The sequence below is a fragment of the Styela clava genome, chromosome 10 (assembly GCF_964204865.1).
Source record: "Styela clava chromosome 10, kaStyClav1.hap1.2, whole genome shotgun sequence".
NCBI classification, from domain to species: domain Eukaryota; kingdom Metazoa; phylum Chordata; class Ascidiacea; order Stolidobranchia; family Styelidae; genus Styela; species Styela clava.
In genome coordinates, this window is record NC_135259.1 from 19701592 (window position 1) to 19725573 (window position 23982).

At 36.7% G+C, this 23982-nt stretch overlaps 2 protein-coding genes and 3 non-coding genes across 6 annotated transcripts; 3 read left to right on the forward strand and 2 right to left on the reverse strand.

The window, feature by feature from the left end:
• Positions 1-3261: 3261 nt before the first annotated feature.
• Positions 3262-11874, reverse strand: LOC120337738 (uncharacterized). The gene is made up of 6 exons (XM_039405619.2): positions 11622-11874; positions 10109-10348; positions 9062-9301; positions 6526-6582; positions 5896-6016; positions 3262-5258 (listed from the first exon to the last, which is right to left on the reverse strand). The coding sequence occupies exons 1-6, from the start codon at positions 11653-11655 to the stop codon at positions 5000-5002; spliced, it is 951 nt and encodes a 316-aa protein (XP_039261553.2). The 5' UTR covers positions 11656-11874; the 3' UTR covers positions 3262-4999.
• On the forward strand, positions 10569-10650 carry Trnai-uau (transfer RNA isoleucine (anticodon UAU)). The gene is given in 2 exon segments: positions 10569-10606; positions 10615-10650. It is a non-coding gene; the product is annotated as a tRNA-Ile (tRNA).
• On the forward strand, positions 10901-10990 carry Trnai-uau (transfer RNA isoleucine (anticodon UAU)). Its single transcript is given in 2 exon segments — positions 10901-10938; positions 10955-10990. It is a non-coding gene; the product is annotated as a tRNA-Ile (tRNA).
• On the forward strand, positions 11069-11158 carry Trnai-uau (transfer RNA isoleucine (anticodon UAU)). The gene is given in 2 exon segments: positions 11069-11106; positions 11123-11158. It is a non-coding gene; the product is annotated as a tRNA-Ile (tRNA).
• A 4091-nt stretch (positions 11875-15965) lies between the features above and the next one.
• Positions 15966-22495, reverse strand: LOC120337168 (fibrinogen C domain-containing protein 1-B-like). Of its 2 annotated transcripts, none has more exons than XM_039404888.2 (8): positions 22357-22495; positions 22185-22226; positions 21492-21586; positions 20678-20705; positions 20131-20309; positions 19676-19772; positions 18447-18543; positions 15966-17607 (listed from the first exon to the last, which is right to left on the reverse strand). In XM_039404888.2, the coding sequence occupies exons 1-8, from the start codon at positions 22412-22414 to the stop codon at positions 17310-17312; spliced, it is 894 nt and encodes a 297-aa protein (XP_039260822.2). In that variant the 5' UTR covers positions 22415-22495; the 3' UTR covers positions 15966-17309. The 2 variants fall into 2 exon arrangements, with proteins under 2 accessions (XP_039260822.2, XP_077973178.1); XM_078117052.1 differs by having other exon boundaries at positions 22353-22493.
• Between the last annotated feature and the right edge of the window lie 1487 nt (positions 22496-23982).

Genomic DNA, 23982 nt, shown 5'->3' on the forward strand with positions numbered 1-23982 from the left:
CTGAAATTTTTTCAGATGCGTGGACTTGATAGTGAAGGGAGCCATAGCGACCAGCGTTTTCGTGAACCAGGCGCATCCAACGAGGGAGCGGACCCGCTCTGGGTAATCGGAGGTAGATGAGGAGTGTGTTCGTGATGCACGATGTGGCCTAAGTTTTAAATATTCATCCAGGGGGAGAAATAATCCGATAAAGACTTCTTAAAAATGCGGCGAACCACGGCCAGTCCATTTCGGCTGTATGATTAATTAGCCAGTTATTTTTATTTTCAGATGCATGAAAAAATATTTTGCTATCTTGTTTCCCCGAAAATAAGACCTACTCTGAAAATAAGCCCTGGTCTGACTTTTAAAAATGATTTTAATATGAGTTCTCCCCTTAAAACAATACCTACTCAATAAAGCGATTTTTTTTACCTATTCGATAGCAAGAAATCTTTCTCCTATACCTTAATCATATATGTTTTGCAGTTATTTGAATGAAAACTTGTTATTCATGAGTAAATAGATATCGGTTTTCTTATTTGTATATTTAAAAATCTCGTAGTGTTTTTTTTTCTGTTAAATGAAAATATAAGACATCCCCCATAAATAGGCCTTAGTGTTATTTTTCAAAAGAAAATTGAAACGCGCGGCGGTGTGGCTCAACGGGCTAAGCGTTAGGAATACGCTCGCCACCGCACCTCTAATTACTCTGCGTGGGTTCGCAGGTTCGAATCCCATGCAGGGGTGGTTATGTGCGAGAGGATTGCTGGACTCCTCGCCGTCGTTGGGTGGTTCACGTAACCGCTGGTCGGTTACGGCTTCCTCCACCACCAAGTCCATGCTTCCGAAAAAAAAAAAAAACAATACAGTAAAAAACTAATCCCATACCCGACTTGGAATGGTAACCGGACGAGAGGCCGTGGTTCGCCATATGGATAAGCCGTCTTATCGGCTTTCCTCTCCCCCGGGATAAATATGTAAATCCTATCCTATCCTAAACAAGACCCCGTCTTATTTTCGGGGAAACACGGTAGAAGTTCCAAGCCACCATTAACCAATATTTATAACCCTACTTGAGGCTGTCACTATATCTTTCAAAAGTGTGTTGTCTTGTAGGGGAAGGTGGGGTACGTTGGGACATGGGGCACAGTGGAAAATCAGCTATCACACTGATACTATATCCGCAATCCTGTCCGCGGCTCGATGTTCCAATCCGCCCTTCGGTGAGTTACAACGTCCCCGCGAACGGACAACGGACGGGTAGAGCGGCGCAAGCTATGGGGTGAAATTGGTTTTGGGAGGTTGAAAAAAAAATTTCACCGTTCTAGTTTTTTTCTTTTTTTTAGTTTAGCCTTTCCAACGAGACAAACCATCGTCTGATATTCTTTAGCTCTCCACTGTAAAATATTCCTAACGTTAGCCATTGGCTGTGCCTTCCGAATTTTGCCGTGGGATGGTCTGAAAGTATTTGTTTCCTATGGGGAACAATGAACCGGGGTTCAGTGGGACATGTCCTACAGGGCACAATTCGACAGTGTTTGATACAATAAGTGCTTAGAGACTTAGAGATGCGTTATATTTTGTGTAATATAATGGTTTCTTTCAACCCAAACCCATGGCCCAATATGGAATATATTCGAGAATCGATAATATTTCCAGATTTAGATTCGAGGGGGGAAATAATCAAATTGTTTTGCAAAATGTTTTGTCAAAATATCTGAACTATTTCAGTTGAACATTGATTTTAAAAATATTAAATCTTCAAATTCGAAGTTTCCCCGTACTTTAGACGATTATGCTGATTAATTGCTTATTTTTAAGGGCAAACTTCGTTGAATTTTGACAGACTGACCCATTGTGCCCCAGGGTCTGACCGATTGTGCCCCACAAGTGGGGTACAGTGGGACACTTGACAGACGTTTTTCAAAGCCTCTTGGTAGTAAGATGTGTGTCGCAAGGGAATTTCTTTGTTGCTGAATAAAAAGTACATTTACCCCTCTATACATTAGTCCCGCAAACTTAAGAGAATATGCAGAATTAACGGCTCAAAATATGCAAAAGAAAAAAAGTGTCCCAACCTTCCCCACTTTCCCCTAAATATTATAATCCAATTCTATATTTTTTCCAAGTAAACTTAAGTACCGTAGCCTTGCATAGACTTATTCGAATCGAAAGACGCATAAACACGTTGTATAAAAATGTTTTGACCGCTAGAATAGTTTTTGAAATCTGGCATCACTTTAATCAAGGTCTTAGTTTATCTATGTACTGGATTTCCTTGTTGTTACGTCATAAATAAAAAGTAACGAATGAAAAATAAGCCATTTCATTTTGATAAAATTATTGCGTGGAGGATCGTATGGCTAACTGTAAGTACAAATACAATGGATATTACTTTACCCTGTTGCCTATTTTGGATATAAACGCTCTGCGGGAGCATTCTCAGAATAATTTGACCTCGAAATAAAAGTGCAAGATACTCGGATTTGATTCGTGAGTAAAAGTAGACTATATTTTCGAATGTGTTACCGGTACTGGGAAGTAGGAACTGACAGTAGGCCTAATGAATCGTACGTAACCAGAGCGTACTTCGGGTATATGAAGCAGTGTCATTAAAGCGACGGCGCTCCATGAGAGGGTGTTTACCAATATGAAGGTAACTAAATTTGTTCGCCTACTTTACATCAAGTTGTGTAAAGATAAAGGGACTGATTACTATGGGCAGGGTGTGTATTCACTTGACTAACACAGGCAGTCCCCGAACTCGTAATAGAACTAACATATGGAAAATCGGAATAAAATTACGGTCTAACCTGGTACACATACTACGGGAGTACCGAAGCGACAGTAATAAATAAAAATCTGAGCGCAAGCTGTTTCAGCCCCAAACTATTTCAGTCGACGCCGTCACCTAGTCGTGGCGTACAGGAGCGTAGCCAGGAATTTTCAAGAGGGGGAGGGGGTCCTGAAGTTGCGTCCTTTCACTCCGAACTTATGGAAGACAGATTTCTGAGCGAAGTTGTGGGCGGGCATTCACTGAAGTGCCAGGAGTTGCTAAAATTTTATAAAATTATGGCTTACATTGCGCGATAGCGTAGCAATTGACCCGAGATTTATAACACTTAAAATCAAATCAATACGATCAAGAAAACAGCTAAGAGTAGTGAATTCCACATACATAAAGTGTGGGTTATGGCCGGTGTGTCTAAAATGGCTACATGTAATGATATACCAGTTTAATAAAGCCCCGTGGACTGACGTGGTAGCATAGGTCAGGGCTACTCAACTGGCGGCCCGCGGTCCGAATCCGGACCTTTCGAGTATTTGATTCGGACCGCACCTAATTCTTTATTTTGGACCATTAGCATCACTTTTAAAGTTTCATTTTATAAAGTGACTTTTATTGTTTCGAATATATATGAAAAAATCTATAACACCATAACAAACAAGCTTGATTAGCTAATAATCATTAGCCGGTCGAGGAAGTGTGCGTTTGAGGATGCCGAAATATAATTTGTGAAAACACCGGCCCCAAATAATTTTGAAGTTTTGTATGCGGATCTTCGATAAAAATAGTTGAGTAGCCCTGGCATAGGTTACCTGATTAACCTCCAGTCCAAACAAAAATGTACAAAATTAACCTTCAATAATAAGCCAATCACAATAGCCACAAACTGAAAGTACAACAAGAAAACAGAAGTATATTGTTTCAAATTTGTTAAATACAATAAAAATATTAACATATATTGCAAGTTCACAGAAAATAAAATGAAACTATTAGCGCCTGCGCAAAAGATAGGCTAACTCTGTTTACAAATGAAAAAACGCTATCTCATGGTGAGGAAAAGTAAATAAAAAATAACCTATTACTTACTGCCTTTAGTTTTGATAAGGGTTAGAATCTTTTCTAGGTAACCTAGACCCTGTAGCCGTTGATATTTTTCTAGAATTTACATCCGTCATTTACCAAGAATAGAATATAAGAGCCGAACTGGCGTGATAGTTGATTTTTACTGTTTAATAATTTGGTCTATACTTCGCTCTGAAAATAGATCTGGACAAGTATATATCAATTCGCTTACTTAGTGGTAATGCCGAGTTTAGAAATATATTTGTATATTATACGCTGTCAAATATAAACGTCCGATTGCAGAAATTTCGTCGACACTTTAATCTATGCATTATATTTATACTGTTCAATGATACATTTGCATATAATATATATCATAAATAGTTCAACCCAGTGAGTAATTAATAACGCAACGGAAGTTCAAAGAAATTTTGATGAATAATTATACCATACTGGACTGCATTAGTAATTAATCTAGCTATATTGGCAAATTAGCTGAATCACGATGAAAATCAAGACATTGGGTTGCAAGGCCAAACTAGTCTTGATTACTATTTTCGAGCTGGCGGGTTTTGTATAATTAATAATAATTGATTTCCTCACGCCGTTAGCCAAGAGTTTTAAAGCTCTTCAATGGGCGTTTAACTGAGTTCGCCCGTGTGGGAATATAAGTAAATTTGGTGCTCCTTCTTTATTATGTCTCGAAATCGCTGTCCTTCATGAACATTTATAGACACGCAGTTTCGATACTATACAAAGCACTTTCAAGGGTTAAATACATGTATAGACGTGATCTATCAAAATGAGGCATACTTGTCTTCAAGCAATATGTAAAACGACAATTTACAGTGTGCAATGATCTCTTAGAACGTCATCAATCACGTGACTTGAGACGTTTGTTCATATTTGGCGATTGATTGCTTACATTTATATTTTAATTCTCTGCACAACGTGAGTTTCTGTTTCCGTAGATACAACAAGATTCGTGTTAAAAAGGTATTCTTTTCCACGGAGTTTTACCACCTTGCAGGAATTGACCAATGCGGAACAAACAGCGCATGTTCAATCATTTTCTCGCCTCTTTTGAGGTTACTCCTTATGAAGCTTACGTAATGGCGTTTAGCAGCGTCTTCTGCTTAATCGCCGATTTTGATATTTCGATAACATTCACATTTTCAGTGATTGCTCATCTCGCTTGATTGTATCATACAATACATTTTCCACCATTCTATTGCGGTCAGGAACTGGTCCCGGAAGATTGAAGTCATCATCGACGGTTTCGTATGTTGGTGGTGGTTGTCGATGTCCGTTAATTTTTTGTCTTCCCTGATTTATATCTGTTTGTTTTGGTGTATATTTCCCTGCACTTTCCGACAGTGAAGTTCTAGTCTTTCTGATCTCGTTATCCGATCCACTTCTGTAGTTTCTTTAGAATTAAATAAAAATGTAATTTTATTTAAGTTGAAAATTTTTATTTCATGGAAGGGAAAAGCGAATGGCACAACGAGCGAACTGCCGCGTGGGTAACAATCCCACTTGGTTATTAGGCATCGAATTGTAATCTTTCGAATGTTTTAGACAAAATGCCACCAAATAAAAATATCAAGAACAAAATGTCGTAATCTCTACTAGACACCATACCGATTGTTATCAAACATACACGAACGCAAGTGGGTACCACGTAATGTGTGTGCCCGGTTAGAGTTAGGCCATAATTTTAGTCTAATTTTCCTCATTTTAGTTCTATTACAAGTTTGGAGACTGTCTGTGTTAGCCAAGTGAATATACCCTCTGTTCATAGGTTTCAGTCCCTTTACACAACTTGATGTAAAGTAGGCGAACAAAATTAGTTATCTCCATATTGGTACACACACTTCTGGAGCGCCGCCATGCGAAACAGAAGAAGTTTGCAAGTTGAATGCGTCGTATCTATTGCGATTTGTATGTAATTCACATATACCGTGTACTGATAACTGATATTTGATTCATCGATTTTGGCACCATATTTAGTCAAAATTGTCTTCTGTAATTGATAGATTTTGATGAATAAAAAACAAACTTACTTTATTGACATTGCGATTATGACTATGATGCAGATGAACAAAATTGCTCCCAGTGCCACGAATATTATCAACACATGAATATCATGTAATGATCCAAGAAATCTAGAACTTTTTTGGTTTTCTGAAAAAATCAAAATAACATAATATTACGAATATATTCTAACACACAATTTCAAAATACTAAATTGTTTCGAAGTGGGTTATAGATATAACAAAATAGCAAAGAAGATTTTTAGCTACCGATTGATTAGCTGCTTATTGTCACTCCTGACGTTTTTTGAGTTCGGTGTATTTTGGTCACCAATCCATAGATATCCCACACTAAAACTTCGTACCATACAGACGGTATGTCATACCGTAGAAATATGATGCCAACTATAGTGGCATCTGTAAGAGGATATTCGTCTATGTAGGAATATGTACAACTCGAATTCGAAATAAATTGAGCCGGGTCGAGTTTTTGAAGTGTTTACGACAAGTCGACAACAAAATATATTATCACTACCATGTAGTTATTTTAATTATTATGATTCAGCATTTGGTTTTATATCTTGGGTAAACACTGCAATCACCATACCCCGCTTCTTCGGAATTAGATAGATTTTAAGTTTTGCCTTTAGAAATACAGACCTGGGTTTTCGTTGCCTGAAGTAGTAGGTTCGTCTGATGGCAATGGTGTCGTGCTTTCTGAAACATATAAATGATGATAAATTTTTTTGTTTGCTTGTTTAGAGATACATTCACGAGTCTTTGCGGATTTGATGTTTCGATCAATACTTTTATGTTAGATTGTTAGTTTGTCTATACCAGGCGTAGGCAACCTTTTACGGCTCGGGTGTCAAATTCGGCCAAATTTAACGACAAAATTCCTCTGCGCGCCGACCGAAATTGAAAACAATGCTTTGTTACTTTCAAAGCAAAAATACACAATAATAAACCCTTTAAACATGTACAGACATATTCATATTCGGGAAAAATCAGTCCGACAAATAGATTTGATTACTTTTCTTATTCTATATCAGAGAGACTTGCTGCATTACCGCTGATAGAAATTTTACATTGAGTTTATATTTTTCAACTTTCATATATATACACAAACTACTGGTTTCGTCTTTCCGGCTACTCCTGTTACAAAACTTAATAAAGTTCATAACTGAGAACAGAGATGCGCAATTATATGTATATGAAAACATGGAGCGTAATGCAGATGCGAAGCTTTTAAAACACGAAAATTTTCGGGAATGACATCTCAATCACGCAATAGTTCGTTTTCTGCACTTCTCTCCTGTATTCCTTTCCCTAATAGCTTATATATATTTCTTTTGACATCAATTTACTAGTACGTTAGCAAGTAAATATAACCAACATGAGCTGTATAGTTTCATAAATCAAACAGAAGTGAAGAAAAGGGGTGGCAAAGAGACGAACTATTACGCCAGAATGTAGCCAAATGAATGCTGCGCTCTTCTCGACAAAATTTCTCGAGAGTTGACTCATTTGTACGTCATAATATATTCCATTGTAGCCATATGTCATGGAAGGACAAAAAGAGTTTAAATATATTATCATCAAATTTAATCAGATAATTCAGAGTATTGAAACTTTTATTTGGATAATGATCTCGCTTCCGAGCCTCGCTCGCGTGCCGAATAAATGAGCTCGCGTGCCAACTTTGGCACGCGTGCCGGGGGTTGCCCGCCCTTGGTCTATACTATATAAAAATGATAATTACTGTGCGATGACGTTACTTCGCGATACAGTACAGATATTTTACGTCATTGTGATATTGTCTGGTATTTTATTTATCAAATAAATGATGGATCGATTTTCCTTTTCAACGTGACTAATAATAATAAGTAAGAATATTTCCACACGCGCTTAAATTCTGATATAATTTTCTATAATGAGATAGTTGACATGTTTCCGGAAATGATTAGTGAATGTTCATATCTACATTGCAGTCATAATTAGATTTCATCTTTATGATTTGGTGCTATGTCTAAATGTCGGATTTTACTCAAAAATAAAGCAGGCCGAATAAGTAATAAATTTCTGTTACGATCACAAATTGAGTTTTATATAAATGCAGAAAATTGCGCGGTCAATTTTTTCCTGATAATTTGGCACCGCGCTAACAAAAAGCTTGATGGCATAGTGTATACCAGGGGTGGCCAACCTACTTGCGACCGCAATCGACTAAAATCCTCAAAATAGTGCCCGATCCACTGATCAATAATAAGGTCACGCAAAAAAACAATGAGTACTGAATTTGCAGATACCTGCACATACGCATACAAAAAATTCCGCCGCTGCCAATAAGCTCGGTTCCTTGGCGCATTTTTAATGAAATAGCTATAATTTCTTTTATTTTTCATGTTCCATTTAATTTTTCAATTTGAATATGCAGTTGTACCTGGGGTTAATGCCTCATCATTTATTCAGGATTTCAAATCATACAATTTTGATTAAAGACCTGCCTAATTTTTATTCGTAAGTGTTGAGAATTCCTCAAAAAACCTTGCTATGTAATCATCTATTATCTAAACAGCCAAAATAAATATTCCCAAACTATAAATGTTACATGACTGCTCAAACTTCCCAATTTACACTTTCCTCCGAGTACGATTCTTCGCTCACTTGGAATTAGAAAAAAATTGGCATTCTGATACCACTGCTACCGTTGCGAATAAAATGTATCACACTACTATCGGAATTAGACAATTACTTTTGCATAGTGCAGAAGTTATTGTACGATCGTACGTGAGTCGAGGCACATGATATTCGGCAAGTTCATTTTTTAACATCGGCAGCGGCGAAACTTCATTTTAGTACGTTATAATATGCTCCTCCGGCCTCGCCCAGGCTCAAATACTATATGTGTTTATCGTATTTTGCGCATGCACAGTATACTGTATTATTCCTGTTTTAAAATACACAACAAGCGTTATGAAAATGGTTCAAGGCATTTTTTTGAGGAAGGCCTATGTTCTCTCAACATCCGACACGATCGACTACTCAAGACGTGTCGATCAACCTATGGGCCACCACTGGCGTATACAGTGCGTGAACATACTTTTACTCCAACTGCTCCATACGCCCTTTCCTTTCAGGAATAACAATTTACATACCCAGTTAATGCTTTCGCGTATCAATCATAAAAACATACCTGGCTCAGGATAAGAACATTGAATGAATTTATATTTCATTGTGAACGATTTTGGTTCATCCTTGTAAGAGGTAACAGCAATTCTTTTTGGAAGTTCCTCAACGTTCACGAAATTGATCTTCCCATCACAATGACTGAAGTGGTTAAATAATTCCTTGTTGATGAATTTCAAATTGCAAGATAATTCTGGTGTGGCGTAGATATGACAGAACGGTGGTTCATGCTGACACGTTACTCTGTCTGTAAAATATTCCGATTATTTCGTTTCTTGAAAACAATTACGGACCTCCAAATCACATAATTATAGCGGATCGTGGCCTATTATAAATTGATAATAAAGAATGCTGATAGTCATCCGTTGGTTAAGTGCTTCAAATACAATTTAGTCTGAACTAATCTATTTATTTAATTTTTAACTTCTGAAAAGTCGCTATTAAATAACGATTTTTGTACTTGTACTTAAAATAACACAGTACCGATGAAATAAATATGTGGGCTGCATAAAAAGCGCCTTGATTTGAGATTTTGAATTATCTTGAATTACAAATGCCATACTCAAAAATTAAATTTGGCTACTTGAGTTTCAAACTAGCGCCTTGCGACTGAGTTATAAAAATAATGACGTAGTGCTATAGTTGTCAGCGGTGATATTGTAGTCGCACTTCTGATTACTCTGCGTGGGTTCGCAGGATCGAATCACACGCGGGGTAGTAAATTATGTGCGAAAGGGCTGCTGGACTCCTCGTCACCGTAGGGTGGTTCACGTAACCGCTGATTGGTTACGGCTTCCCCTGCCATCTCTCCCATGCATTTGAAAACAAAGAACTGACTAACTAATTCTATAGCCGTGGTTTACCACATAGTATTATCAGCATTATTATTTCTTTCCTCTCTCCGGGATAAGTATGTATATTCTAAACTTTATCCTAGTATCTTAGTTTGTTGCTATTACGATGTATCCGTGCTATGCCACCACTACCTCACATTGGCACAGAAAAGGAGGGAAATTGTTGACTCCCTTTTTTGAAACTTGCATTGTTCAAATACCTGGTAAATACAATCTCGCGCTGCATTCTTTTCCATTTGGTCCATCGTACGACATTCCCAATGATTTCACGTGTATCACGGCCACGAAATGTTTGCTTGGTAAGATAGGAAATTGCCATAATCGAGTATCGTTTGCAGAAAATCCAAAGTAACTTATTTCGTCCTCAAGCTCCGTAAGTTTTATTTGATACAGCGGGTGAGCAGTTGAGTAAAATCCAGCCAATGCGGAATTGAACGAAACTGCAATTACAAAGTAGAAAATTCATTTACTCCTAGTGAGTCTTCAGAAAAGTGAGATCACTTTGTACAAGTCCGAGTCAGGCCTAATCTTATAGCCTTTAATTTGTGAATCAACAGAGCGCGCTTACCCCGCGAGCATTTTTTAGCACGCTTGATCATTCACGGTAATAGGTTTGAAACTTTGACAAACTACCGTGTGAACCTGCGGAGCGAACCGTCAGCTCCAGTGGCGCAATTTGTTAGCGCGCCGTACTTATATGACAGAGATGCGGACGTTGTGAGTTCGAGCCTCACCTGGAGCGATTTTTAGTACGCCCAATCAATCATTCACGGTATTAGGTTCGAAACTTTGACAAACTACCGCGTGAACATGCACGACGAACCGTCAGCTCCAGTGGCGCAATCGGTTAGCGCCGCGCTTATATCACAGCTACGGACTGATGCGGAGTTGTGAGTTCGAGCCTCACCCGGAGCAATTTTTAGTACGCTTAATCTTTCATGGTACTAAGTTCGAAACCTTGACAAACTGCGAACCCGCAAAATCGGTCGTCAGCTCCAGTGGCGCAATCGGTTAGCGCGCCGTACTTATATGACAGCTACGGAGTGATGCGGAGGTTGTGAGTTCGAGCCTCACCTGGAGCAGTTTTTAGTACGCTTATTCTTTCACGGTGCTAGGTTCGAAACCTTGACAAACTGCCGAACCTGCAAAATCAGTCGTCAGCTCCAGTGGCGCAATTGGTTAGCGCGCCGTACTTATATGACAGCTACGGAGTGATGCGGAGGTTGTGAGTTCGAGCCTCACCTGGAGCAGTTTTTAGTACGCTCAATCTTTCATGGTACTAGGTTCGAAACCTTGACAAACTGCCGAACCTGCAAAATCAGTCGTCAGCTCCAGTGGCGCAATCAGTTAGCGCGCCGTACTTATAGGACAGCTACGGAGTGACGCGGAGGTTGTGAGTTCGAGCCTCACCTGGAGGAACTTTTGGTACGCCCAATCAATCATCCACGGTATTAGGTTCGAAACCTTCACAAACTGCCACGTGAGCCAGCAAAATAAATCGTCCGCTCTAGTCGCGAAATCGGTGATTGCGCCGTTCTTGTATGTAAGATAGTTCAACAAGCTATTTCGTTTTCTATTCAACGAAACATTTTTTATCTACCAGTCAAATTTTACCGATGCGGCACACTGTCAAAAATGACCTTAGTTCTTTACTGTATCTTGACTATTTATCTTCTTCAAAGCAATGTATCAATAAATACTGAGTTCACTTACCATGAATAAGAATGAAAAAATAAATCCGATTCATTTTGCTAAATTTGTTGTACTATTTAAAGTTTATTCTAATTTGTAAGCTGAAAAGTAATACAAAATAGCTTTGATATGTATGAATAGTTTTTCTGCGCATTCTGGTGCATTTTATGATCGGCTGTTAGTACATTGTCTTAATCAGTTGTTCCCAAATAAGTTGGACCGAATAAATAATTCAAAAACGTTCCACAAGAATTGTTACCGAACGTTACAAGGTGGGGTTGGAGCCTAATATTTAATTAAAACTTAAAAATTGGAAAATGCCTAATAATAACACAATACCAGTGAAGACTTCTGCAAAGCTTATACCTAGCCAAGACCTTTTTTTGTCACCAACGGAAAATCGCTCAGCGCCTCGCTCCAACTAGAGGGTCAATGGCCAGTTTTGAGAAACCCATGCTTTGCATTTCGCAAAGGAATATGTTAGAATTGGAAATTATATATATATATATATATATATATATACTGAACAACTGTTGGCCATTCCAAAAGCTATCCACACTTATAAGCAGCAGGGCCCCGATATGAAAACACGTTATGCAACGATTTTCTATTTTACATTTCTCGCGCAAATTTGATTATAAATACGCATAGAAACATTGTAAGTTTAAAGACATATAATCAGGTAATAGAAATCATAGACTAGTTCTGTCCAGGATATCTAAATCCAGTCTAACTAGAAAATAAAAGTACAATAGACTGCTCAAAATTCCCACCTATTTTTACCATATACCACGATTGCTTCTTTACCTCGAAAATTCGGACCTCCAGAAGTATATGCACCAAGATGGCGCACAACCTGAACATAGTATGTGTACCAGGTTAGGGTTTAGGTTGTTCGCCATCTTGGTGCACATACTTCGGGAGCGCTGAAAATTCTATATAAAATCCAGTAACATCAACAGCCGGAAACAAACAAGTGCGCTGTTCACAAATCTTTCTACGAAAAACAGTGTTGTAGAGACATAGGAAGGGTTAAGAGAGGTTCTAACTATTAGGCGTCAATCCAATATACACTCCGGTTATTCCACCATTCTTGCTGACTGTCTCTTTCAAATTAAGTAGATAATCGGTTTCAAAAGTTTAAGTTTATTAAGTTAGACTGGAATTTCTAATCTACCTTAAATTCTTTGAATTTTTGTACTCCCGATATTTGTTTACAATCACTGCGCGGTTTTACGAAGCTAGAAATCTGAAACGGTTGAACAAATTAGGCTCGAGTATCAGATGCGAAACAAGGTCTCGCACGATAAACTGTCTGAAACATCACATCATGCTTATTACAATTAAATGATCTAGAATAGTTTCTCGGTAACATAAAGCGATGGCCAATTAGCAATTGACGTGATGTTTATAAATACTTTGTATCTTTAATTTTAGACGTCTCGCGGTATATTACAACCGAGCGGAAACATAAAGGGATTCACATTACTATCACTTTTTTTTCGAAAATAAACACATATTTGTGGGAAGCTTCTATCTAAAATAGATAGTAGTGTTTTTTTTTTATAAATAAGCTCTTAACTAGAATACAAGCAGGCTAGAATAAAACATTCTATATGCAATTCTACTTCATCTTGTTTTCTAAAATTCACACCAGTGTTGATTCTAAAATTTTGAATTTTTGAAGCATATGAAAAAGCATTCATGAAAATTTTATAATATGTCCACCTTTTCTTCAGTTTTGAGTGACATTTTAGTGTATATATTCGAAGTCGTTTACAATATTGTACCAAGGTTATGTCCACTGAATTGAAACCGTTAGTTTTGCCTTATTATTAAGTAAACCCACCGATCGAAAAGTCTTTTTTTTTCAAAACCCTGTAGTGTTTGGCATCGATTTCTTCAATTTATAATTTTGTAAAATCTTAAACGCATGAATATTATGTCAGCAGTGAAGGTATTTTGGTGAAGGTCATATTGTGTTCTCGTTCAATGCTATTAACATCTACAGATCACGAATCAGACTAATGTTTTGATTTGAAATTAATTTATGTGTGACGTCAATGTTTCAAATATAACCAATCAGTGAAGTTCAACTTTATTATTTGTATGTCAGTATATATATTCATGTCTGATAGAACTTAATACACATACAACATGACTCTTTTATTCGCAGGAGAAATAACTTATTGCAACTTTTGTCATTTCTAATTGTGTTTTACCGTTCGCGTAATATGGGGAATATTTCAAATACGAATTTATTCCTTTCTATAAACAAAGTAATTGTAATTGTCAAAAATGACATGCTGATAACCAAACTATCCTGTATTTCTATAGACCTATATTTTCCATATATATATGGCAATTTTATCATCATTTAAAATAATACCTCAAAGTAAAACTGTATAATCGCTTCTACCATCCAATATATTTCTAACAACTCCCAAAAGCTAATGCTAGGAATATCCTCTTAACTATGCTAAGCTCAATGATCTGATATTACAAAATTCCGTTAGGGTTAGGGTTAGCAACGTGCGATTTTACAGTTCTAAGGTAATGAACTTCAGCAAATTCAGGAATTCTGAACTATTGTAATATGCATTCATACCTCAGCCTTCTGATTACACTCACTTTGTCACTGAATATTTCATTGTATCTGAATAAACTTAAGCCAGAAATTTCTCTGTTGCTTTATTTTTACCTTTCGCGGAACTTTTGAATGATCAATGGAGTACGCGCACGCTATTCATATTTCACGTGTGCCAAGGTATTCAGGCTTCCAATTATTTTGTGATATAGTATATGTAAAATATACCTGGTAAAGAGACGGCAATTTATTACCAATTCGTCAAAGTTCCATTTAACAAAATATCATTAATCTTTCGTCTTGCGTGACATTAATAGTTGCTATCGATAACCTTTTTTATTTACAAGTGGCCGCGACCGGACTACACATACAGTGCGTAGCTTATGCATGGTTTACTTGTACAATTACTGAATTTAGTAGGTAAATCGGTAATGTTTGTCGTACGTTTATTTGTACGTAAAAGCCCCGCGTTATTTTTACTGAAATTATTCAGCCACATGGCACATACTCGGATAGCTAAGTACTAGACTCTGACGCTTTATGATACTTTTCCTACAAACGAATAGTTTAATGCTTGTAATAGAAAAAACATTGGCGGGAACTTGTTAACGCACTTCAACATTAGACTATATTTGGCAATTATCTCGAGGTATGCCGCGAAACTTTGATTAAAGCAAATAAAAAAGTTTCAATTAAAAGCCATAGCAATCGCGTGTCATTTTTCCAGTTTCTGCTGTAAAAGCCTTTTCTTAGCCGACTGTTGTATAGCTTACGTATAAATCGCGAATTAACTCCATCATATGAATTGTGTTATCGTTTTTGGCGGTGAAAGTTGTATAAGTTTCAATCATTTTGCTCAAATTTTTAAGTTACAATTTAAGAATAAATCAATCGTGTGGGACCTGTCATCTAAATATGTGTTTGCTGTTATAAATACAATGCGAAATCAAAGGCCTATTTACAAGTTTCTTCACACTTCAAAATTTCAAAATGCAAGATCAACCTTGTATCACTTCTTAACCAAACGTAATTTTATATAAACAATTAAACTTGCGACGCTCACGACGGTCTACTGATTATTATACGTGTTTGATTTTTTCCGACGACGCAATCCTACGTTCAAAGCAACAAGTGTTCACGACGTCATAACATATCGATTGTGTCTATTTGTAGAAAGTCAACGCACGTATCTTACAAAAGATAGAAGCGAGCCTTTTCACTGAAATAAACCTTTGTTTTTCCTCCTAAAGGACCTTTTGTTGCTTATTGATTAACAACGTTACGGAACAGCAAAGTTGTAAAATTTCTGCCATCTTCAAATTTTCTGGTAACGCACTATCCTGACTACGCCTCTATTATAGGCTTGGATTACAAGCAAGAATACGACTGTATAAAAGGGTAAAATTTCGTGCATTGGGGGCGGGCAGATTTTTTCATTTGGCCAACTTGTGCCTGCAGAAATTTATGACTATAGTTTTTATGAATATAAATTTACGTCGAAAATATCGATGAACGTCATATTACCCACGATTGTCACATTGTGCTTCTTATTATTATGTAAACGTTAGCCTAGCTGTAAATAATTTATTTTTTTATTCATAATTTTTCATATTGAGTTTTGAGTCTCTGATCCGTTAACCAAGAATATTATATGTAACCGACACACTCGGAAAAGTAATTGGCCACTCGTGGACTACATGTTAGTCGCAACAATCGGAACAACCCTGCTTACGTATATTATATAAAATCTTTATATATCTATCTATAACATTGTTCAACGAAGTGAATATTTATTTATATTTCTATAAACGGATTAAAAAATAGCACAACGATCATTCAAAAATAGAAATATACACTCAAAATAATATAATTACAAAAAAACGCAGCAGTAAATTATAAAGCATTAAAAAACTAAATACAAAGTACTAAAGATGTACCAAACCATCTGTAAACTAATTTCACTCAAGAGGTATATTCGTCATGTGAAGTAGGAGTCATACAGCGGTATATCTCATATAAAAATATTTTAAAAGTATGAATATTTGTGTCGTAGTTATTGAATTAAGAGGGAAATTATTTGTTCCAACTTTTCAAAAGATTTTAAAATTGATTGAATTTTAATTAATGCCAGAACAATTTCCTGTATATGACAAAATATTTGTACCGAAAGTGATATGAAAGTGTGTACCGATTTTCATATGAGGTTGTTACTGTAAAATTTTAAAAACACCAAAAGATCAGTAATCAGAGAAAAATAAAATATAGAAGTAATTTTTCCATTTTCAAGCAGCTAATAACCAAGTAATTGCGGAGAAAAGCCTACTAATTTATTAAATCCCAAGTGAAACAGTTGATTTCATGGCTTCATTTATGATACCAAATTTAGATATGCACTAAGTACCGTATGTAAATCATTAGGAATTCATTTATTAGTGAGTTTTTTCTCTGTCGAGTAAATGGGGCGCTAAAGAGCACTTTAGAAAGTAGCCGCAGTGGCGACAAGGCATGGAAAAAAGCAAAATACCGTTCGAACTAGAAATCATTGATCGAAAGCAAATAACAATTCTTGGTAATTAGAAAGAAATCATTACTTTAATAAAAGAGGATAAATATTGAAAAAACTATTAAATTTTCCAAAATTAGTGGAATTGTTATTACTTTTGGCGCTCAGACGGGTTCGAATTTTGTTTACCAAATATTGTAAACAGCCTTGTTATGAAAATCAGACAAAATAAAAATTCAAGAAAATTACTACTACCAAATCTACGATAAAACTTAAACGAGAATATCGGTCGGAGACCGAAGACTTATCGATCTTAGATCGGTAATTAGTTAATAACTCGCTAATTATACGACATAATTAACCCAAAATCTATAGGCTTCTGGTCCGAGGTAAGATGCATGCACATGCAAAATTTGGAGCAGATCGCGTTCGTGAGATATCGCGTTCATCTAACAGACAAACATACAAACAGACAGACAGACAAACAGACAAATACCTATCAACATACTTACCGATCTAAGATCGATAAGTAATAAATGTTAACAGGAATACATCCTAAATATGCATCGCTAATGTCTCTGTAAATCTGAGTTTATACGTCAGTGTTTGATATGCCTTTTTATTCGCAACGGAACTTCATTTCCACCGCTTTCAGAGATTCCTCAGACAAAGTGGACCAGTAAATTCCTGGTAGAACTCTGACATCTTCCGAGCGATAAATACCATTGAGGTGTGACGTGTACGGGGTCCCGAACCACCATGCGCCATTGTGTTCTTCCGCTTCGGTGCATTCCGAGGGAGAACCGATGCTGCAGAACTGTACACCTGAGCTGGAATTCAAAGCATCTCCAGCATTGCCTGTGTAGTTGTGGACGGATAACGTGTAGAGCGATGACGGATCACCAACGGAGAACGCACTACATAATACACAATACAAAATATTATTACTTGACGTCAAAATCGGTAATTCGTTCCTGTTCATAAATTACCCGAAATCAAATGGTTAGATCAGTGGTTCGCAAACATTTCAATACCGCCACCCCTAAATCGAATTATTAAAAGCTTACCATCCATTCATAAAAATACATTTAAACATACATCACAACGGTGATAATACCGATAGCTATTGCATCTTCTGATCAAAATTTGCTCGGCGAAGTATTGTTATTGTGTTCCTACCAGCCGCATGACTAGGTAAAGGCATTGCAAGTCCAGCTTTTTTCAGACTAGTCATAAGTAAGGGATTCTAAAAGAGACTGTTGGAACAGTGAACATCTTAATTACCTCTCAAAATTGCCAAATTTCAAATAAATACCCCAGAGGGGTAATTAACCATGCCATTGGTTATACTTGGGCCAGGGACCAGGGTATTCATATTCGATACAATCAATTCACTTCTTGACCTGGTTTCAATTTTAAATGTATGGCGCGTAATAGGAATATAGTTTGCCAGTGCGACAGCCTGATATACCACCTGATCGTTTTAAACTTATGTTCTATTCCCTGACTTCTCAATTCTAGCTAATGACTTAACGTTGACCGGGTAAGACTCGGCTTTGTTAATATAACTGATATAGAGCGCAGGCCCAATTTTTTTAAGATCAGCAGAGTAAAGTTTCAAAACTTTACTCAATGTTGGAAGATTACTGAAGTTGCAAACGATGCGCTAAAAACTACCCCAATGCGGCACTACACTTGAAAAAAATCAGGTCATCACTTCTAAGGAACAAACAGTATGGTTGTCATGCATTCCTACCTGTATTCTGCGTAGTGTGCTGTTGAGTTCCAATCCAATATATCAACTCTGAGCGAACACTTACCTCTTCGTGTGAACTGGTTTAATGTTTCCAAACCTGGAATAAATTGCTACAATGAATTATAAGCATTATTGATCCCTTTTCGGTGAAATTTAAAACTATGAGAACCTGCGACACAAAAAACTCAAATCAACCAAAAAAAAGCATAGTTAGCAACAAGTATAAGAATTATTCAATTCAATGACACCTAATATTGATGTGAAAGTATAGAATTTAGGCAATTCGCGCATTCATATTTTGTATTTATATGATATATATCCTAGAGCTAAGATCTGAAGGTCGGGCCTGAAATGTCAATCACTACGTTCGGGTCGGGTCGAGCCGTTTTTTTTTAATAAATATATGTTTTTAAAAAAATATATACTAAAACTATGTGTGGAATTCAGAGAACTCCAAAATAAAATATGAAATTTCGGGTTTGCTTCGGGCTCGAGCCTGCAAATCCAGTTAATTAGTCGGGCTCAGGTCGGGTTTGATACCCACGGGCCCGGGTCGGGCCGGGCTGGAATTTTTGGCCCCGATTTGACCTCTAATTTATTCTGGTCAAATGAACTTGAGAAAAATTTCTTTTGGAGGAACTTGTCCAAAATGTTATTTTAAGAGCGTTTGTCCAAAGCAAGGTCACACGGACTCGCTCATATTGGAATTTAGAAAACTCATTTCTGAGCAACGATATGAGTGGCCACTGAAATGTCAAAAGCTATATGTATTGATGTTGATGCATTACGCGACGCTCCAGAATCGTGTGTAACAATATGGAGGTAACTAATTTTGTTCGCCTACTACACCAAGTTGTGTGAAGGAACGAAAGTCTATAGGCAGGAGATATATTCAGTGGTGGAATTCAAATTTTTTTGTCAGCCGTATTTTTCAGCCGGTTCTGTTACAAAAAGTCATATTTTTCCAGCAAATAAACCAGTAATGCTAACCGGTTCGCTAATCTTATAAAATTCCGTGAGACGGTTCTATACAACCGGTGCGACCGACTGAATCCCACCACTTGGTATATTCACTTGGCTAACACAGACAGTTCCCGAACTCGTAACTAAAATGAGGAAAATCATGGCCTAACCCTGACGTGGAACACACACTACGGAAGTACCCATTACCCACCATAAAATTGCTTATTGAAATTATCAGTGATTTATGAAACTAGTGCTATCTTTACCTAACCAGTAATCTTCATCGAATTTTCCAAACCCGTCAACATAGCTTTGCCAGTTTCTATAAAAATTTACATTTCCTTCCCGTCTTCTTTGAAAAACCTTAAAAAAAGTAATCAAAATTTCATTCATATTTAGGGGCTTTGCCAGATTAGAGAGAATTGTTTTTCAGATGTAGCCAGTATTTTCGAATAAACTTGTCTTGGTGTTGTCCACGAGTCGAAAGAGTCTTTTTGTGAACCGCGTTTAGTATTTACCAAATCATTTAGTAAAATTATTGTGAATTTAAGGCGACGGTTAACTACTATTTGCAAATTGGGCAGACGTACATTGGAAAACAGAGCATATCCTAGGTTGGTAGGTAACTATCAAAATTAATTGTCTAGTATCTAAAATCGGTGAATTATTAACACTCGAACATGAGTTTGCTGCAAATGAATACAACGAAAACGACTCTTACCGTCCATACATTATTCGAGTCAGGCGAACAGTCACAGTATACGTCAACACCGGTCTTGTATGTGAATTCTGGGTAAATTGTCACGGGGGCGCCTTGGGTGGCGAATCCAATGGGTTTGTTTTGATGATTCCCTTTCTCTATACCATCACACCAGACAGAACAATTTTCGACTTTTATTGCTGCAATAAAGAACAGGATTAATTGCAATTTGTGGTAAGTAATCAATTATCGATACAATGCGTACAATATACTTGTATTGGACCAAGGGCCAATAAATATTTGTCTCCGACGAATAAAATCGAATTCAATAAACTGGTTTACGTAAAATATTTGACATAGGGAAAAAATGTAAAGTTACAAGCAGCAAGCAAGTTATTTTTATGAAAAGACAATTTTTGAATATTTTTACGGAAATTTTACTGCCATAGATTTATAGATGGTTTTATTTAAAAAAGCCAATGCAATTGATTAAAACTTTTTTCTATGCTTGGAAGTTTGTTAAAATTAACAAAATCAGGGATGCTCCAAAAAGTTTGAACATGCATACCTGGGGTGTTGCAGCGTCTATCTCCCCACTAAACAAAATATAAACAATCAATAGGTTTACGAGACACTGTAGATATTCTCTCAGAATAAGGCTGTAAATAGGCAGCTGAAAAAAAACTGCTATTTTTGGAAGAGGAAAGGGAATCTATTCTAAATATTCGACGCAAAACACTGATATTTAACTCGTCACATATTAGGACCTGAGATATCAACCGCCGCCACCCTGAAATAGGTCGCCACGCACATTAAAAGTCAATATAAAAGTATACGTGCCAGTGAATGGACTGTTATTGCAACCAGTTACTCGGCGTCAAATTTCTTTGGAATGGCACTCACGTTATGTTGTTATTACCGAAGAAACTATTTCAAGATCTATTATGTAACTGAGAGCCATACTCGTCAGAATATAAACAATGATAAATGTCGCAATTGTAGGTGGAAAGTTACAGCCCCGCAATCGAAGCTAGGTACTCAGTAAACCGAAAACGGGAATTCCCACGTTTGTTTCTCCAAATTTGGGCATTGTTATTTGTGATCTTTATTACTGAACCCATCCAGTATAAATGAATATATACTGTAAATAGCAAAACAATTTATTTTCCAGGTTGTCTGCTTACATAACCTTGACAAAAATATTTTTGCAAAATTACTTGTATTTCAGAAGTTTTTGTACCAAATACAAGTAACCGCTTCATGATTAAAAAATAATGACTTAGTTGGCCTTCATTGACATGACTCGTGAACAATAGTCGACTGAACAAAAACCTAAATTTACACACAATTTATTCCAGTCGATGCTAACTTATAGTACTCACCAAAACGCCAAACGGCAAAGATATCCCAAAAGTTACAGCTATAACAAGCAGGTACAAGAAAATATTCTCTCTTTCTCTTGGCTGGACAAATTGATCTAGAAAAAGAAAAAATTATTTTTAATATTTTGCACAATACCACAACAAGCAAGGCATGTACACTGATATTACAAAATTATCCAAGTTGGATTTTAGAACGTTTTCTAACATACCTAATCAAATAGTTGCAAGTTAAATATTTCACGTAGGCAGTGGGACCCCACTGGAGTCTTGATTGGTATGCTAAAGGCTGATAGACGGTGGCACAAAAATGCCGTGTCCCAAATGTTTGAATCTCACTTCATATCTCAAAATCTTCTGCCAAAGTATTATATTCAGTCTAACCCAGAATATAATACGATAATCGATTGCCCCATAATATTCACAACCACAGGTATGGGATGCGACATTTTTAAGACGCCGCAAATAAGCTACGTGGACATAGAAGTTCGTGTTTCGCAATATGAGCGATTCTTTTTTTTTATTTTGTTGTCAAAAATTTGATTTTCAAGAAAACTTGGCGGGTCACAAATTCTCTTTTGTACTCGATCTTGCCATATTATAACAACTTTTTGGGGCAAACGGCATTTTTATTATCGTATTCAGTGTTGGTGTCTAGTAATTATAAGATTAGACCTCGATTAAATTATTGCCCACCTCCACCTCTTTGTCTTTCTGCACGTTCAGGAGACTGCATTTCTGAAATTTGAAAGATAGCACTCGTATGAATTCAAAGATGTTCACGTAGTATTTATTACTAGTCCGATATTAACATATTTATTGATGATGTCCAAAAAGTATTAACGTAGCCCTAGGTTAACTTACCCACCTATCTCTATTTCTTCAAGTTCAGTAGACAATGCTGATTTTTGACAGATAGCAGTCATATGGATTCAAAAAAGTTCACGTAGTATTTATTATTAATCCGATATTACAAACTTTCTTGTGATATCTACGAACCGAGAGCTAATATAAAATAGTGTCTATAATTAATTAGGATAAATGAATGATACTTTTGAAGTGAAACATAATTTCAGCCAAGTTTGATAGCACTGCATCGTAAACGACGGGTTTTTCATGAACCGTTAATAGTTTTTGAGTTACGGTCGCTTTCTAGAGATTTCAGTGAATGAAATTCTAATATCTTTTATTATCGTAGATTTACAATACTGAAGCAAGTCATTCAGAAAACGGCGCGCACAACGCTTACGATGACTGTATACAAGATTGAACTATAAACTACGGAACTATTGACATAGTCATTCCATTCATGTGGGATTTATAGGTGACACGCCATGCACTCGCATTTTAAATTTATTCATGAAAGCTGGCAGCACGGGAGTGTTCAAGTTAGCTTCATACACCTCATACATCGCTTGTCTAACAAATCGAACAAAGGTTTGGTTGCGAATGATCATAGAAATATAACAACTTGATATATATATATATACATAAGACTTCTGCTACCATACCCGGGAATATAGAAGGGGAATGCTGAGGTTCATAGTACCCTGCTAGTACCCTAGGTCGATCTCCCGGAGTTTCACTATATCATTCATCATTTTACCCTTTCCGTGTTTTTTTTTTTGTAATATGAGAATTATTTTGTTCATAGGAAGATCAAAGTGGTGCAATAATATGCTATTTCCTCGCAATATTCGGAAAATGGATGATTTGAAATTTGAATATGCTGTTAAATTTCATTATCAGGTGCTTAGTAAATATAACTGGTATAAATACCGATTTAATGGGTCATGAAAGGCATATTAATTAAAACATGTCGCGGAGCTCATATGTGATATGAATACCCTCCAGGGCCTCCTCCGCCATCTTGGCTACCGTAACGTAGTATATGCAGCAGGTTAGGCCATAATTGCATGTACAAATACTACGGGACTCACTTGGCTCGTCCCCGACCTTGTAATAGAACTAAAATAAAGAAAATTGGAATCAATTATGGCCTAACCCTAACATGGCACACATACTACGTTCCGATGTCCGCCATCTTGGTTAAAATACTTCGGAAGTACCCAGTAATCTATTAAGAGAATGCTTCGGTCCAGGCACTTACAGTCTCATGGTATTATTACTTCTGTTGTTTTTTTACCATGTAACCTTTTTGTTCATATTTAGAACCCAGTTGCACCACAAGTTTCCTTTTTGTGTAATAGTGGATATTTCAATACGCCGGTGGCGCCATATTATTCAAACATATTTACTTTTAATAAACAGTAGTAATATAGTCAGAACAAAAGGCAGTGTAAACATCTCGTGCTGTTTGTTGGCAGGATTTTTGTTTGCCATTTCTAAAACCGAGATATTGTATTCAAAATGTTTTGTGTTTTATTTTTAAAGAAAGCGGAACTCCTCGTATGTAAACCTTACTCTGTACCGTGTTTCCATGAACACAAGATGGGGCCTTATTTCAATTTTCTTTCAAAAAATAACACAGGGG